General features: G+C 42.2%; 1 protein-coding gene across 1 annotated transcript; it reads right to left on the reverse strand.

Annotated features, from left to right (window-relative positions):
* Nucleotides 1-6,278: 6,278 nt before the first annotated feature.
* LOC102293701 (transcriptional repressor scratch 1) lies at nt 6,279-15,304 on the reverse strand. The gene is made up of 2 exons (XM_005937547.2): nt 14,395-15,304; nt 6,279-10,506 (listed from the first exon to the last, which is right to left on the reverse strand). The coding sequence occupies exons 1-2, from the start codon at nt 14,507-14,509 to the stop codon at nt 9,779-9,781; spliced, it is 843 nt and encodes a 280-aa protein (XP_005937609.1). The 5' UTR covers nt 14,510-15,304; the 3' UTR covers nt 6,279-9,778.
* Nucleotides 15,305-15,310: the final 6 nt, after the last annotated feature.

Below are 15,310 nucleotides of genomic sequence, written 5' to 3' on the forward strand. Positions count from 1 at the left end.
GTCCAAGAAGCACACTAATGCACAGATGGTATGTAGGACATTATGTTGCCATGTTGGCGTCTTTCACTTTGACTCTATAGACTCACCCTATGTGTGCGTGTGTGTAACTCAATGTCATAGCAGAAAAAACACTTACAGCACAGGTACCCCATGACAAATAGCATCCTTACTGTTCTGTTCTTTTTCTGGGCAGCTAATAGAGTGCTGATAACAAAAAATAAATATGTAAATATCATAATGTTGCAAATGTTGGGTGGAAGATTTCCACGTTGAGTCTGATTCCTGTGCTCCTGCAGAACCAGATGTGGGCTCCGCTTACAGCCTTACCCACCAGTATCACCAGTAAATCCGGTGCATGGTAGGGGTTTTTGTTCTTTTCATTCCACATACTGTAAAGTGATTCAACAGGCGCGAGCTTAACTCCAGCAACAAGAGTCCTAGTCAACAGTGTCTGTGTGTTTCTCTGTGTGTGGGGGTGGATGGATGTGTGCATGTGTATGTGTGTCAGCGTGCAAGTGGTTGGCGCTATTAAACATTCACCAGCTCACTCAGCTGCTGCTGTTGCTGCTGTTAGGTTCCCAATCTGGGTCAAGTCTCCCTCCTCTCCTCCCCGAGCTACCTCTACCCCTCCACCCCGCCTCCTTCCCTCTCTATCTCTCTCTTGCCCACTCACTCGGTCTCTTCCTCTCTCTCTCCCTCTCTCTTTCTGCTCAGCTCCCTAAGTGCTTTCTCTCTGTGTCTGTTTCATTTCCTCTTCTCCCTCTTTCTCCTCCCACCTTCTCTCTTTCTCTTTTGCCCATTTCTCTTGTCTCCTCTTGCTCTCTCTGAGGGAGTATTTGCTTAACTACACAGCTCAGAGGCAAGCCCATGCTCTCTTCCAGTGTCCAAGTCAAATAAAAGACTCTTATAAATTTTTGAGTGACACGATGAATAATTTGGTATTTTTTTATGTGGGGTTTTCAGCATCAGATTTTTTTGCACTTCTTTGTTAATGAGGCATTGTGTTCAGGCAGAGCACCTACATGGCATCAGCTGCTCCATTCATGCTTCACCACAAGTGGCTCCTTCATCAAGGGCTTTGCTATCACTTAACTAATAACAGAGCTTATTTTAGTGTCACAGACAGTTTCACAGCCACTCTTGCTGCTAAATGCAACAGAGATTATCATGTTTGAAGCTGATTTATGTGGCAACAAATATGATGACTTTTAAAAAAACATGTTTTTTGTTTGGTTTTTCTTGTTTTTTCAAATAAACTGGACAGTGGAAAGACCAGGACAAGGTGGGCCTCGGGGTGGATTCATATCCAGTGAGCTAAACCAACACCCAAGATGATGATGGCTTTAGTAATTGCGGCTTTAGAAACAGCAGCATTATTGCTGTGCTGTTTCCTCACGACAACAAGGAGAAACAGCAAGTGTCCTTGTTCTTGCAGAGTCTCTAAATGGAGCATTAAATGGAGCAATAATAATCAACCTTAACATTCTTTATGTAATTTCAGAGAATAAACAATAAATGCTGTTGTCGCGCATGTATGTACACGTGCATACAAAAACATACATTTCGGTAAATGAGTGAAGGACATTTCAGAGCAGGCCGCTAAACAATAAATAAAACATATCGGCGTCTCCCGTCGCTGTAAGTGCAAGCACCGCTGCTGCTGACGCATCAGATGTGCTGCCTGCAGTGCACCACAGAAGTTGGGAATTAGGAGTTACAAATAACATATGTCATGATGATGTCTGGACTTTTAGTTGGACTTGAGCTTAGTTTTCCCTTCTGTCTTCATGACTGTCACCAGCTCGACACATTGTGCTTGGTAGTGAAACCATTTGATTGACACTGCTGTAGAAATAATACGGGCTTGCCTTTTCAGCTCACTTATTTTCTGGCCCCGCAGCTGTCCTTGGAGCAGTTTTATCTTCTTGCTAAAACAATAAATCATCCACTGTAAGTGAACCACATCGCCTTTGGCCGAACAACGATGAACACACATGCACATGACTGCACAAAGAATTTAAACACAGACGTGCAGAGTGCTCGCAATGTCGCTGCAACCATCCGACTGAGTAAAGCTGTTGAACTCACATTTTAACATCCCTACTGTGTAACGTACGCAAGCTACAGGTAAGATACGTTGCACACTGTGTCTCCTGAATGCATCTTACATATTAAAGAAGTTCTTTAGCCATTAGGTTTCCTAGCAGCATCCATCCTGTTTCCTCCTGCAAATGTTTTAAATATGTTTTTCTTGCCTGAATATTGTTGTTTGGTGCGAAGAAGCATTAATAATAATAGCATAAATGTGTAAAGCTGCTATCACAGTATGTCAGCTGTCAAGAAATAAATAAAAATAATAATAAAATGTTATCTGTTTGCAGCAGCATGCATGAGAAAAAACTGCAAAAGAACAGAAGAAAGAGAAACAAGGAAAGGAATCATTCCCCAGCTATCTCACTACATCAGTATTGTCTGTTGTATATATTTATTTTTGCTAATGGCATAATCACTAAGTCATGACAGGAAACTCCTTTCTGCAGCTTTGCATTTCATTAACTGCTTGGTGATAAATTGAGAAATTTGAGCTCAACATCTCCCCTCTGCTCCTTCTACACCTCCACCTACCAGAGTTGTGAACAGCACTTTTTCTCAGCCTGTTGATGTTTCTGATGACAGCTGCCATTTCTACAAATAGCCTCGGATGTGGTGAGAACATTCACAACCCTGTCCTACACCACTTTGCTCTTGACAACGTGCACGAGTGGGTGGGGAAGCTGTAGCTACATGGATACAGATATTTTACTGTTCACTGTTTGCCTGCTGATAAAGCAGGATGCAAATCTAATCTGTGGAGTAGATGCACGTACTGTTTATTTATCCATATCCGCATGGGATTATATCGAAGTGGTGCAACATAGCCTCATTTATGATGGTAGCAGCTCTGGGAGGGTGTGTTTCATTAGGATCACTTGTAAAATTTCGAGCCTAAAACTCAATTACAAAGGCAGCGTTAAAGAAAAACTGCAAATCTTTATCAGATCAGATGAGGAACAGCAATCTTTTTGCCCATAGCAGTTATGAGTATACCTTCATTGTAAGAATAGCGCATATTTACATTTGCTTTATCACATTCAACAAAGTTAATTTGGACTTCAGTTAAGAAGTGCAGGGTAACACACTAAAGCAAAATGAAAAATACTGTTGAAGCTAAATTTTTCGGTCTGATCACATTTCAGCTTGTTCATCATTTAAGGCATTTTCTAAATTAATACGTGTTTTCCCTGCACAGCATGGCACTACTTAGTCCATAAAGCACATTACGATGCCTGTTTTAACAGATGACATCACAGAACCCAGAGGAAGCCGGACTTATCACTGCACAACCTCATATAACGAATGAGATGGGAGGAAGTGAAATGAAATGATGAATAATGTGCTCGTTAAATTTGTACTTTTTCAACTTGCAAAACATTTCCCGCAGCTGATCACACGACAGACAAACCCGTGATATCACTGCTTCTCACATTATTAAATATCTCTGCTCCCTGATACCTGGTGTGACCTGCACTGCAGGAGACAGCACGGAGGAATTAGATTCAGTCTAAATGTCCGGGTCAGGCCGAGAGTTTTTCTTTAACATGGACATTTGGCAAAATCCTTTGATCCAAGTTGGATCTTGCTGAACTAATCGCATGAGTCAGCAAAACTTCCAAAGCACAGTTTCCTTTACAGCCAGGACACACTAGAAAGAAAAATAGGATGACAACCTCCGTGGGACTTAGAGAAATTGATGGTTATCCAGAGATCACAAAGATTTTTTTCACTTTCAGCGACCGACTCCAAGTTAACCAACTGAGCTGAGTTTGCAACCACTGGCTGACCACAGGTCGAGTAGTGGGAGGCAATCACTCTCAGACAGATTGGTGAAGGTTCACAAAGTATTGACATGTAATTTATAAACACAAACAGATTCCAACAAATTTCTGTTAAGTGTGAATTTCTCTGTGTATGTCAACATATTTGCAATTTTCACTTATCACAAACAGATTGCATACAGTCTCCAACTTGATTCCACTCAATTGCAAACTGACACCAGACTGATTTGGTTCTATTGCCATTTCACTATAAGTTGGGTGCAAGAGGTGACAGACCCAGTACGTTTCTTCAAAACGAAAGTCAGAAAATGTACACGCGTTCTGACAGGATATACTATTGTTAATTGACAGTGTCATCATTTTTAGTTACTTTTTGCATTAGAATTAACATAGCCTGCATCAAAAACATGGTGATCAAGTCAAATACTAATGACAAAGTGCATTTTGTGAGGATAGGAGTGTTGAAAGGTTCACAGAGTTAAACGATGTGGGAGAAAGATGGGTGGAGGTGGACAGCAGAAACGATGACATCAAAGAAAGTAAAAGAGTGTGGAAAAGAGGGCAGGTGTAGAGGTTTCTGCGCTGTTATCAAATGCCATCGAAATTAAAGTCAGCGTGAGGTTAAGTGAAGAGGTTAATGTCACTACTGGGGACCTTTAAACTTAACTACAGTTTTCACAGATCAGATGTGAACTATCTGAATATAACCTGTGGTATTTTGATTTTATTTTGCACCCTCAGCAGTCCTTCACTTCCTGTTACAAGTAGTGGTTGATACACACATGCACACACACACCAACACACACAGTGTTAATTTGACTTGCCAGGGAGGAAATAGTGTGATTCGCTTGAGTAGGTCCCTGGACATGAATCTAAAGACAGTAGGGAGCGTGCAGAGCAATCAAGTGATAAAGCTTATTATCTGAGAGGAGCTATATTCTAAGACTTATTATCTACCAGGAGTTAAATGACTTTCAGGTCCTCAAAGGCCTGGTGGCCTGGTTTGACTCGGCAGGAGAGAGAAAAGAGAGGTGGCAGGAGGAAGAGGGATGGTAGAGGACAAGTGAAAAGGGAAGGAAGAGAAATGTGTGAGAGAAGCAAACAGGTGATGCCGGCGAAGGGGAGGGAGATGAGAGGGGGGAGGAAAGGAAACCCAGATGTGAAGAAGGAGGAAGAGGAGGCACAGAGGTGGAAGAGAAAACCAAGAGGATCAGAGGGGAAGTTGAAAGGCAAGGTTGGGAGAGGAGAAGGTGATTCATAGGCGTGGGCAGTCACTTTTCTGTCTTCATACAACTGCTGAGAAACCAATCTTCTGTTTAGGGTTGGCAAATATACTCCACAAAGCTGCAGGGTTCTGCATTGTGTCTTTGTTGAAGCAGTTCAGGTAGTTTACCACTATAGATACTGTAGATAGTTTATTGCCTTGGATACCACAGGTGTTGGCATAGCAACAATAGATTTGGAGTGTCTGTGCTTACTAGGAGCAAACATCGAGGCTGAACTGTTACTTCACTTAAGGATGAGCTACCACATGATTGATACAGTGGAGCAGACTTACAGCTGCAGCTGTACTGTAGTGCATGCTTAATGTGTTGTCCATTATCAGAGAAACAGATGTAATATAAAACAATCAGACTGGGTTTTTTTGCATTTTTTCCAGCGTGAATGAAACAAGCTGAGGGGAGGAAGTGATGGGATTCATTCTGGCATAGCACGGCACATGAAAACAGCGTTGTCACATTTGCAGTTTACGTTGCAAAAGCTTTGAGTTAAAGTAGCACACATAGTACTTTTTAGGGATGAAAAGTGACTAGACTACTGTCTCAAACATTTAGGACTGTAGGTCTATAAATCCATGCTTTTTCTGTTCCCTCGGGGGTCTACTCTCTGGTTTGGAAATAATTTTGGATCACATGCTTCTGAGCATCAATCAGGGTTTGTTGGTTTTGTTATCTTTGACTTCGATTTATCCAATAAGGTTATTAACAAATGCCTTACTGAAAAAAAAAAGTCCAACATTCCCCTACTTAACAAGTATTTAATGTCCTAATACAGAGTTATCACGGTGAACATATTTAACCATCAAGTCAGCTGTGAGTTTAATGTTAGCCCAGTGCCTGTCTAAACATACAATATTGACAAAGCTGATGCAAAGTATGGGCTGTTTAATCAGAGCAAGTGTTTTTCTATGCAAATGAACTGAGCACTCTTTTGACTTAAAAGGCAAACTCACTGCAACAGCATGAACTGAAGAAGAAGAAAAAGCTAACAGGAATTTTAATAACTAAATCAATTAACACAGTGTCCATTACCTGCAGGTCAAATTACTTCCTGATTTCTATTATCTTGGATAGTAGGAAATACATATTTCTTAAGACATGACACAGACTACAACAAATTGCCTTGGTTCGTTAAGATTATTCTTTATTATGAAGTGCCACAAAATGCTTTGTGTTCATTGTGCTTACATTGTCTGAATACTGGCTCAAAAAAACCCAGGAGGTCCTCACTCTGCAACAGAGATCCAACCCTCCTGAGGTAAGGTGTGTCAGATATCACTATACAGCAGTAAAAATGTCTCAATCCAAAGGATTCTTTACAAACCCTCTTGCAATAAATGATTATTTAGGTTTATTACCATTCTTTAACTTGAAAATACAAAAAAGAAGAGAGGTCAAGCTAGTACAAGGTTTTTAATTCTTCTCTACCTGAATTCTAGTTAGTTTCATTGTGCTACTTTCTTTAGGGTGGAGATGACTAAAATGGAAGTGCTTAAAGAGGCCAGACCAGGAGCTTGGCCAGAGACAGACACACAGACAAACAGACTCAAAACGAATCCTTTCTCCTTTAAAAACCACTTAACAGCCACACGTCCACTTTAGCCCTAATACATTTAGACTACAGTGCAAAGTTTCAACCAGAGTTTACAATGATACAATTTGGGATAAGTAAACAGAGAAACTGCAGAGATGATACTTTCACCCTTTTTTGTCCTATTCTTACGTCTACTATCAGTGTCTGAGAAACGTGTGTAGAAAAATAAAGGTGCTGCTTTTGTTCTCTTTGCGTAAAGGGAATCGCAATCATGCTTTTAACACTGTTTTTGCAGCTGTTTGCCTTTTTTGTATTTATAACTGTTGTTGGGTATTTTGGCCAAAATCATACATAAAAAGGCAAAAGTGCTCGGCCATAACAGACTGGAGCGCTATGACTAATCATCTGATACAATTCAAGTAATTGCAGCTCAAATCTAGTTCATACATCAAGAAAGGAGATAAGACCTACAATTTGCTGACTCACACACTGATTCCCTCAGTCACAACAGAAGTGCTTCCTTTAATATTGCCTTTAAAAAAAGTTTCTTTGGAAAATATAATTGTATTGTACTGTGTTATTGTGCGGCAAAGCATTTATCACAAACTGTAGACTTTTTGACTTTATAAAATTGTCAACCATGGCTGCCTTTGATCATTCATCTCTGAGATAAAAATTTGTTTAGCTAATGCATTCACATAACCGTGCTGTCCTTTTGTCCGTGTGCCCTTATAAACTGTGTTCAATACGGGCCAGTCCGGACTTACACTGAGTGTCTGAGGAAGCACTGCAATTACAAAAAGCTTTCTTTGTTAAAGATTCACATCTGAATATTAAACCTGTTCTATTTTTTTAATTGCTCAAGCTTCACTGTACACAAAAGTTTAGTCACCCCAAATGGCTCGTCAGCAGGCACCGTGTGCTCACATGTGAGGACATGCACCCATGCATCTGTGCACCCGTGTTTATGTTTCTATGCGAGATTACGATGTCGACGTGCTGCATTTTATGATGAACACACAAACATTTTCCTGTGCAAATCTGTGTGTCCTCAGTCTGTCTCCTGGGAAGCTCCATGAATCTGTAGAAAAGGTTTCTGAGCTGCAGAGAACTGGGTTCAGCAACACTGGTATTGACCACCTAGATTAAAGGTTAAATCTTCCATGGGGTCGGGGTTGATTAAAGTTAGCCTGTCCGTAGGTTTCTCGATCTTAGAGTTACCCTTCAGTTGGCCCAGTAGGGGTGAGGGGGGCCTACTGCAGAATAATCAGGACTCAGTCTGGTGTATCTACAACAGTTGTAGCTAAGCTGCAATCTGACCATCAAGCTAAAGTGCATGCTGTTCCTGTGGTTTAAGAAAGCACGCTTTATGGGTTGGAAGTGAACCGGAAGAGCAGATGAGTAATTGCATTTCGGCTGAAGTCGACTTTGGTTCAACTTCAACTAAACTTTGTTGTTAACAGATAGCAGCTGCATGTCATATATGCTAGCTGTCAGTTAAGGGTGATGGATATCTTATTGCATATTTATCCAATCTGACTGCTATTTTAACCTTAACATAAAGATAAAATTGCTGTTATTAAACTTGGCCGACTGTGACAGGAAATACTGTTTAAACACATTTAAGTGTCATTTTGCCATCTCATAAACATCAGTAAACCACTGAATTTTGATGTATGGCCAATTATCCAATCTAAGTATAATGAAAAGGCCTGAGCCAAAGTAAGGCCTTGTTTGTTTTTGTTAACAATTAAATCACTAGAGCTATTGCAGAGCAGGGCAGTCAGGGTCATACAGTAGTTATCCTACAATAGGCCTCTCACCCAGCAGGCAGCTGATCCCAGCCTCTCTAGTCTACATCCTACATTAGTTCTACTCACTAAGAGGCAGGCAGTGCATAACAAGAGAGGAAAGACAGGACTTTTCTTTTTGATACTCTAACACTACATTGGCATGTTCCCTGATGTCTGTAATATTAGTATTTTTTCTGTTTATGACTATAGGTGAAGTAAAACATACCTGATTTTTAAACTGCTATACAGTAGTAGGTAATACTTCATAACTTCATCATAAAATACCATGCATTAAGTGATTATTGCTTTTAAAGAGTCCTATGGAGGCTCCAAGAGAAAAAAATAATAATATTGCCCTCGGGTTCTAGCTATAGGATTTTGGCAAAAATCATAAGCTTTTTATGATGTTGGCATAGGTTTTCATAATTTTTTTCTGTTTTCTTTTTTTTTTTTTGCATGCAATAACGTTAATAAGAAAAAAGGTATTAACAACATAATAGGAAAAAATAGTACTCAAAAAAGTGACATATGCTTTGGCCTGTAGTGGTAAAAAGAGGTTGGCAAATATCCTACATACATATACAGAAATTAAAGTGCAACAAATAAATGGCAACACTTTTCATTGTTATCAAATCAAGTATAAACACATAAAAAAGAAAAAAAAATGTCAAAACAAATAAATCAATAAATAAATAAATAGTATTTTGACCTCAGTAGTGGAGAGAATATGGTCACTTGGTGCAGCAGAGCATTATTATCATTATTATTACTATTATTATTACTATAATTCTTCCAAAAAAGAAACAAAATCAGAATGAAAAAACTTTCACTGCATTTGAGTGCAGGGAGGAAACTAGTAGCTATAGGCTTACTATTGTCTTTGTCGTCATCCTCATCGTCATCCCTTTTTCCAAAATATACGGAGTCATACTGTATCTAGAAGCCAGGAGGAAGTCAGTATTAATGTCTCCATCCTCAATGGACAGAGGAAGAGGACGTGAAGAGTTTTGTTTTGTTTTGTTTTTTGAGGAAGTGCATGCGTCGATCAGTTAAATCCTTAAGTGGGCAAATCTCAAGGAGAAAAAATTGTGCTATCTTCATCATATTCATTATCACGAATAGGCTCCAAGGAAGGCGAGGTGGGGGAGGGGGCAGAGGGCCAGTGAGGAGGGGTGAGGAGGGAAAGCAAGGTCACATTCTGACCCAAAAATATATTGTTTGTGTCTGCAGTTAAGTCCGTAAGGGTAATTGTAATTCACGTCTGCAGTTTTGTCTCGTTTGATCTATATGGGGGGGTCATGCATCTAGGGGGCCGAGAGGAGAGAAGGGGCCTTTGAAGCAGGCAGACTCATAGTGCTTGTTCAGGTAACTCTTGAGCGCGAAGGTCTTGTTGCAGCGTTTGCACTTGAAGTGTTTGAAGGCCGAGTGGGTCTGCATGTGAGCGCGCAGGTTCGAGCGGTCTGCGAAGGCCTTCCCACAGTGGGCGCACCCAAACGGTTTCTCCCCTGTGTGCGAGCGCATGTGGCCCTGTAAAAGCCAAGGTCGGCTGAACGCCTTTCCGCACACGTCGCACTTGTGCTTGAGGTCATGAGTGAGCAGGTGCATGGCCATGGCGGGCATGGACACGTACACCTTCCCGCAGGTCGGGCATTTCTTTGCCAGCTTGCTGTCCAGCGAGCGATGCGTTTGTTTGTGCCGGCTCAAGTTGGAAGACGTGGCATAGGTTTTGCCGCACTCGTTACAGGTGTGCCTCTGGATGGTCCTGGGGCTGCTGAGAGCTTTCCTCTTCGAGCGGCCATCGGTGATGAAGAAGGCATCGACTGTGTAACCCTCGCTCACTGCAGCGTCTCCATTGATATAACCATCCGTGAGTTCTGAGCCAGGGCTGTCAGGAGACTCAGAGTCGGGAGCCCCATAGTCACTGTGGATACCATCGTAGAGAGGATCAGGAGAGGGGACCTTGATGCCACTGTCACTCTCACCATCGTACACAACAGGGCTGATGTAGTCACTGATGTAACCAGCTGTTAATGGAAAACAGACAACAGTATTAGCATATTGAAAAGAGAGCTCATCTTAACATGGTATGGAAATTTAATGGTGTACAGGACTTGACCAAAACATTAGTTACTGGTGCCCCCATTGACATAACTTGATAGGTAGTAAAGAAACTGCTATGTTAAGATTAAGGTGGCAAAACATTTTCTCTGATCACAGAGAGATCCATACCAACAGGAAATGTGAAGGGCATTAATTCCTGCATGCGGAGAAAACTGCAGGAAACACATGAATAAGTCCAGATTAGCATTAAACTGCTGTAGCCTGCTAGACAAGCTTATCTTTCAGTACAGATACAGTAATGACAGAGATTCAGTACGCTGACCAGAATTACACAATCTGAATTGGTGGAATTAAATAAGCGCTTACTCACTGATGCAAACTATTATAATATGCCATTTGGGATATACAGCTGGCTTTACACAGCTGTGTGATGTTTTCCCCTGAATCTTCTTCCCACTCGAGTGCATTTATGTTTATAATAAAGACATAGAGAAGGGATAAATATTTCAAACAGCTGGTTCATCCCACCAGTAACTTGTTGCTGACATGTTACTGTAGAAACACAAGAAAGCCTCCACCAAGTGTTATGGGCAACAACAACAAAACAACAGTGACATGACAGGTGTTACTGTATTATATTTGATGAAAAACCGATTTGAATTTCCTTTTAAATAAAACCACATATGGCACCAAAGTATGTGAAACATAAGGCAACAGTAAGATCTATTCCTCATCTCACTCTAAATGTAGAGATATAGATTTTAAGAGGCTTTTCAAATGTGAGTGAGCACACCACCGTAACACTGCCACATCTGTGTCCAAGTCAGATCCCTGCATTTGTCTTGCAGATATGACAGTCTCTGTGATCAGCTCACAAACAGCAGATCAGCAGCAACAGGAGCTGCACGTAAAAAAATCTGAATAGACATTTTAAAATACTGAGCGTTAGTCACTTGCCTGCATAACTGTGGATCTTAGCGGTGTATTGAAAGGGTCTGCAGGGTTAGGGTTTGTTCAGGGATAATTCAGCAATACATTTCCCTTAGCCATCAAAGGCTGCAGTCAAGACACTTCTTCTGTAAATGGTAAATGCACACAAGCTGACCCTGAACTCGAGAGAGCTGATTTAGCGTGTGAAAATGAGCATCAGCACCACGGACAGATCCAGTGCAGTGCGTGTCAGGGGCACAATGACGGCAGGCCTGCAGTACCGGCTTGTGGTGTGGTGTTTCTTTTCTTTGTTTCACAAATCTGTGGAGTTGATGACTTGGAGGACAGGCTTTAATTACAGGAATCCATTGAAAAGCTGTACAGGGACACACAGCACAGTCAGCTTATGCTCCTGTTCCCTGATGATTGATGCATTTTTGGAGAAAAATAACGCTCATTCAAATTTTATGTGGAAAATAATACATATGTACTTCTTTAATGTGTACTAACCAGCATTATATATAAACAAATGGGTCATACATTCTTAGATTTAAGCGTAAATCAATACCTTTGTCAAAATGCACTTGTTGTACACTGTTGTTTATGTTTTTAATATGGATCGACAGGTTGGATAAGTTAATAGCTCCAATTCATCCTTAATTGTCCCTGAAGACAAGCTAATAGTGGCAATATTAGCTGAGCTTATATCAAGCTGCTCCAACAAAAACTATCAATAGAAACACATTAGGTTCATCACATAATAGAGTGTAAAAATGAACTGGAACAATAACCAACCTATAAGATAAGATCCAATTAATCAATGTTTTTGAGAGGCTGTTATTGTGATGAAAGCACGAAATAATGACCACAGGTTTTGGGACACCTGCGTCGTAGATTCCTGTGCTCATTACTTATGTAGTCTCGGTAATGAACAAGCAACAAGCTCCATGTGACGCACATATTCTATCTCTCCACGTATGATCACAGCCATGTAACATCCACTACAACGTCCCGTCACATCATTCACTCACAGGACGCAGGGCGGGACATAAATTATTCCAAAGCCGGTTCGTTCAAGCAGAAGGTTGTTCCCAACACTGCGTTCTGCTGTGGGCTGACTCTGCTCCGAGCCATGTAGAAGCTGCATTAAGCTGTTAACATCGCATGTTAGGGATGGAGACAAAAGGTGGCCGGGACAGGCTGAACAGGCGGCTGATGGCGTGTGAGACCTAGCAGGGCTTGTTAACTTCGACGTCATAAATACATCGCTGACAGCTTTCTTGCTTTACGTGCTGAGAATCACAGATAGGTCCGCGCATGGGACGCACATGTTAGCCTATGGATGACACTGGGACGGGAGTCATGCGGTCTACACGGGCAGAGGCATCGCTCTCTTTCTTTTCTTCCCCCTGTAAAATGTGACGCACATAGTTGCAGGTTGTGCGGAAGTTTTCAGCTTTGGAGGAGCACAAAACAGCCAATCATTTTGAGTCTTTTCAGGATAATTACAAAAGTCACCCTCATATGGCTAAAGAAACGTCTGAAAATGGTATAAGAGAAGAAATGCATCCACATTCAACAGTTACAGCGTCATAGCCACGGTGCAGAAATCTGCCAACACTGCAAAACTGGGACAGGCACACCTGTACAGAGCACGAGGGGGAAGGGCCACGCACAACGTCGGAAGATGAGCCTGAGATGAGACTCGTTTTATATGCAAAGAAGAAAGCAATGTTTCAGGGAAACATTAAAAACCTGAGTGTTTTACAAGACAACGTTAAAACGATGTGTATGCTTCACCTGCAGGCGAAGGTGAAGACTTATGTCAGAAGACCATTATGCAGCTTTTACACACACACACACACACACACACACACACACACACACACACACACTTATCAGGAGATAACCACGATGTTCCATCAGATTATTTTCTGCAAACTCAGAGCTACATGGGAGGCAGCTCTTGTGCATCTCAAACATCACCCCGAGCTTGCAGAAGCATAACCGCAAAGGGTTTCGACTAAAGCCAAGTGAAAGTGAACTCGATATGAATAACCACTGTCCCGTTTCTGTCTCCTTTAAGCTTACTTACACTGCGAAGGGAGAGAAAGACCCCGCTGGGTGTAAGCCAGAATCGATGAAACATGCGACGCGCTTGATTTAGTTGATTTCACAAGTGACCTTTTCGCTTCGGCGGCAGCTCAACTCCTAGAGTTGAGCCCAAACGCTTCGACCGAGGATAATGTAACTTATGTACCCCGGTAAATAAAGTCTTAGACTGTGCGGTGTGGTAACATCCGGTTATCAGAGTGCATAGTTTTATGAGATTGACAGGTCTTCTGTGTTTTACTGTCCGAGCTCTTTTGCAGAAGTGAAGCAGCATGCAATTCTTTCACAGTCTGTGCTATTGATAACGCTTTGCTCCACTTTGATATTTTTCAATGCGCTGATTAGTGGAGGGCTTTGAAGCTTTTATTACCCGTGAGAAAAGTAACAAGCGTGTGGTAACTCTATGCTGTCTGATGTTTTGTAATTATCTGCCTTGATTACACCCACATCACCCCACAGGTAGCCAGCCACTCTGCAATAAGTTTCAGAGGTTATTGATGTTAGATGATGCTATACGCAAGATAAAAGGTGAAGAAAAAACGAAATGCTGTGCTGATACACTCTGAGTTCACGCTTACATTTTATAATTATTGGTTGGCAGGAATGTGCACCGGTGTATCAAGCCCCAGGGTCAATTTTTAACGACCAATCACAGGAGGGAATCCCTTTAAGGCACAACAGGTAAATCCTGTTGAAGTCTCAGTCTTATTTCGGAAACATGTTCCCACCTTCGCCAACCTCCTCCTCTGTGAAATCGATTTTCTTCCGAGACACCTGTTAGTGCGCGCTGTGTAGGCTGCATGACCTACCTTTGTCATGTAGCCGCAGGCTGAGGTCTGTCCTGTGCCGGTAGGCGTTCTCCAGATCCGCCCCGGTGGAGAAATCATCCAGTTTCACCTTTTTTACCAGGAAAGACCTTGGCATGGTGGTGAGACACCGACAAGCTGCGCACACACACGCACTCACAAACACAACGACCCACACTCGCAAACACAGCCGATCGCCGACAGGCAGGCCAGCGTGGTGATTCGCCCGTGACACACCAATCAGACCGGCGGGCCGGGGGAAGATTGTCTTCAGATTGGGGAGAAAGCGCGAGCCTTGAATTGATCCGGTGAAAGAGTTGACGATCAACAAGCGCTTGTGTGTTCTTCCTCTTCTGCTCCGGTCTCTCTCGCTGTCGTCTGTCCGCCCCGTTTAGTCCTCGCGCACAGGAGGAAAGAAATGCAACTTCAGCACCGGACAGCTCCCTCCGAGGCGCGGGGAGGGGGTACGGGGGAGGCGAAGGGGTTGCCTCGTGCTCTTTTAAGCTCGTGGGAAGGCTGCAGACCAGGGGATAGAGGGCTCACGAGCAGTCAGGGGAGATAAATAAATAAATAAACGAAACAGGCGATGGAAGACACCCCGCAACGCGCTCGGGCCTCTTTAAAGAAGAGGAAGAGGAGATGGAGCAGGGAGAGGAGGAGGAGGATGAGGGAGGGAGGGATGCGAAGAAAACAAGAGGGAAAATTGAAGGATAATTTTTGGAAGCTTTTCAGTAAGAGAAAAAAACCTCGTCCTCCCCTCTTTGCCAGAGAAATTAGTCCTTTATTCCACCTGATGACGACCACTCAGGCCGGTAAGAAAAAAAAAGAAATCACAGTAAGACTCCCTGCGGACGGATACATCAACAGCATCCCTTCTTTCTCTCCTCTCTGTATCCCTCTCTCTCTCTCTCTCTCTCTC

The sequence above is a fragment of the Haplochromis burtoni genome, unplaced genomic scaffold (assembly GCF_018398535.1).
Source record: "Haplochromis burtoni strain Fernald_Lab_line unplaced genomic scaffold, NCSU_Asbu1 Contig_230, whole genome shotgun sequence".
In the NCBI taxonomy this organism is placed as follows: domain Eukaryota; kingdom Metazoa; phylum Chordata; class Actinopteri; order Cichliformes; family Cichlidae; genus Haplochromis; species Haplochromis burtoni.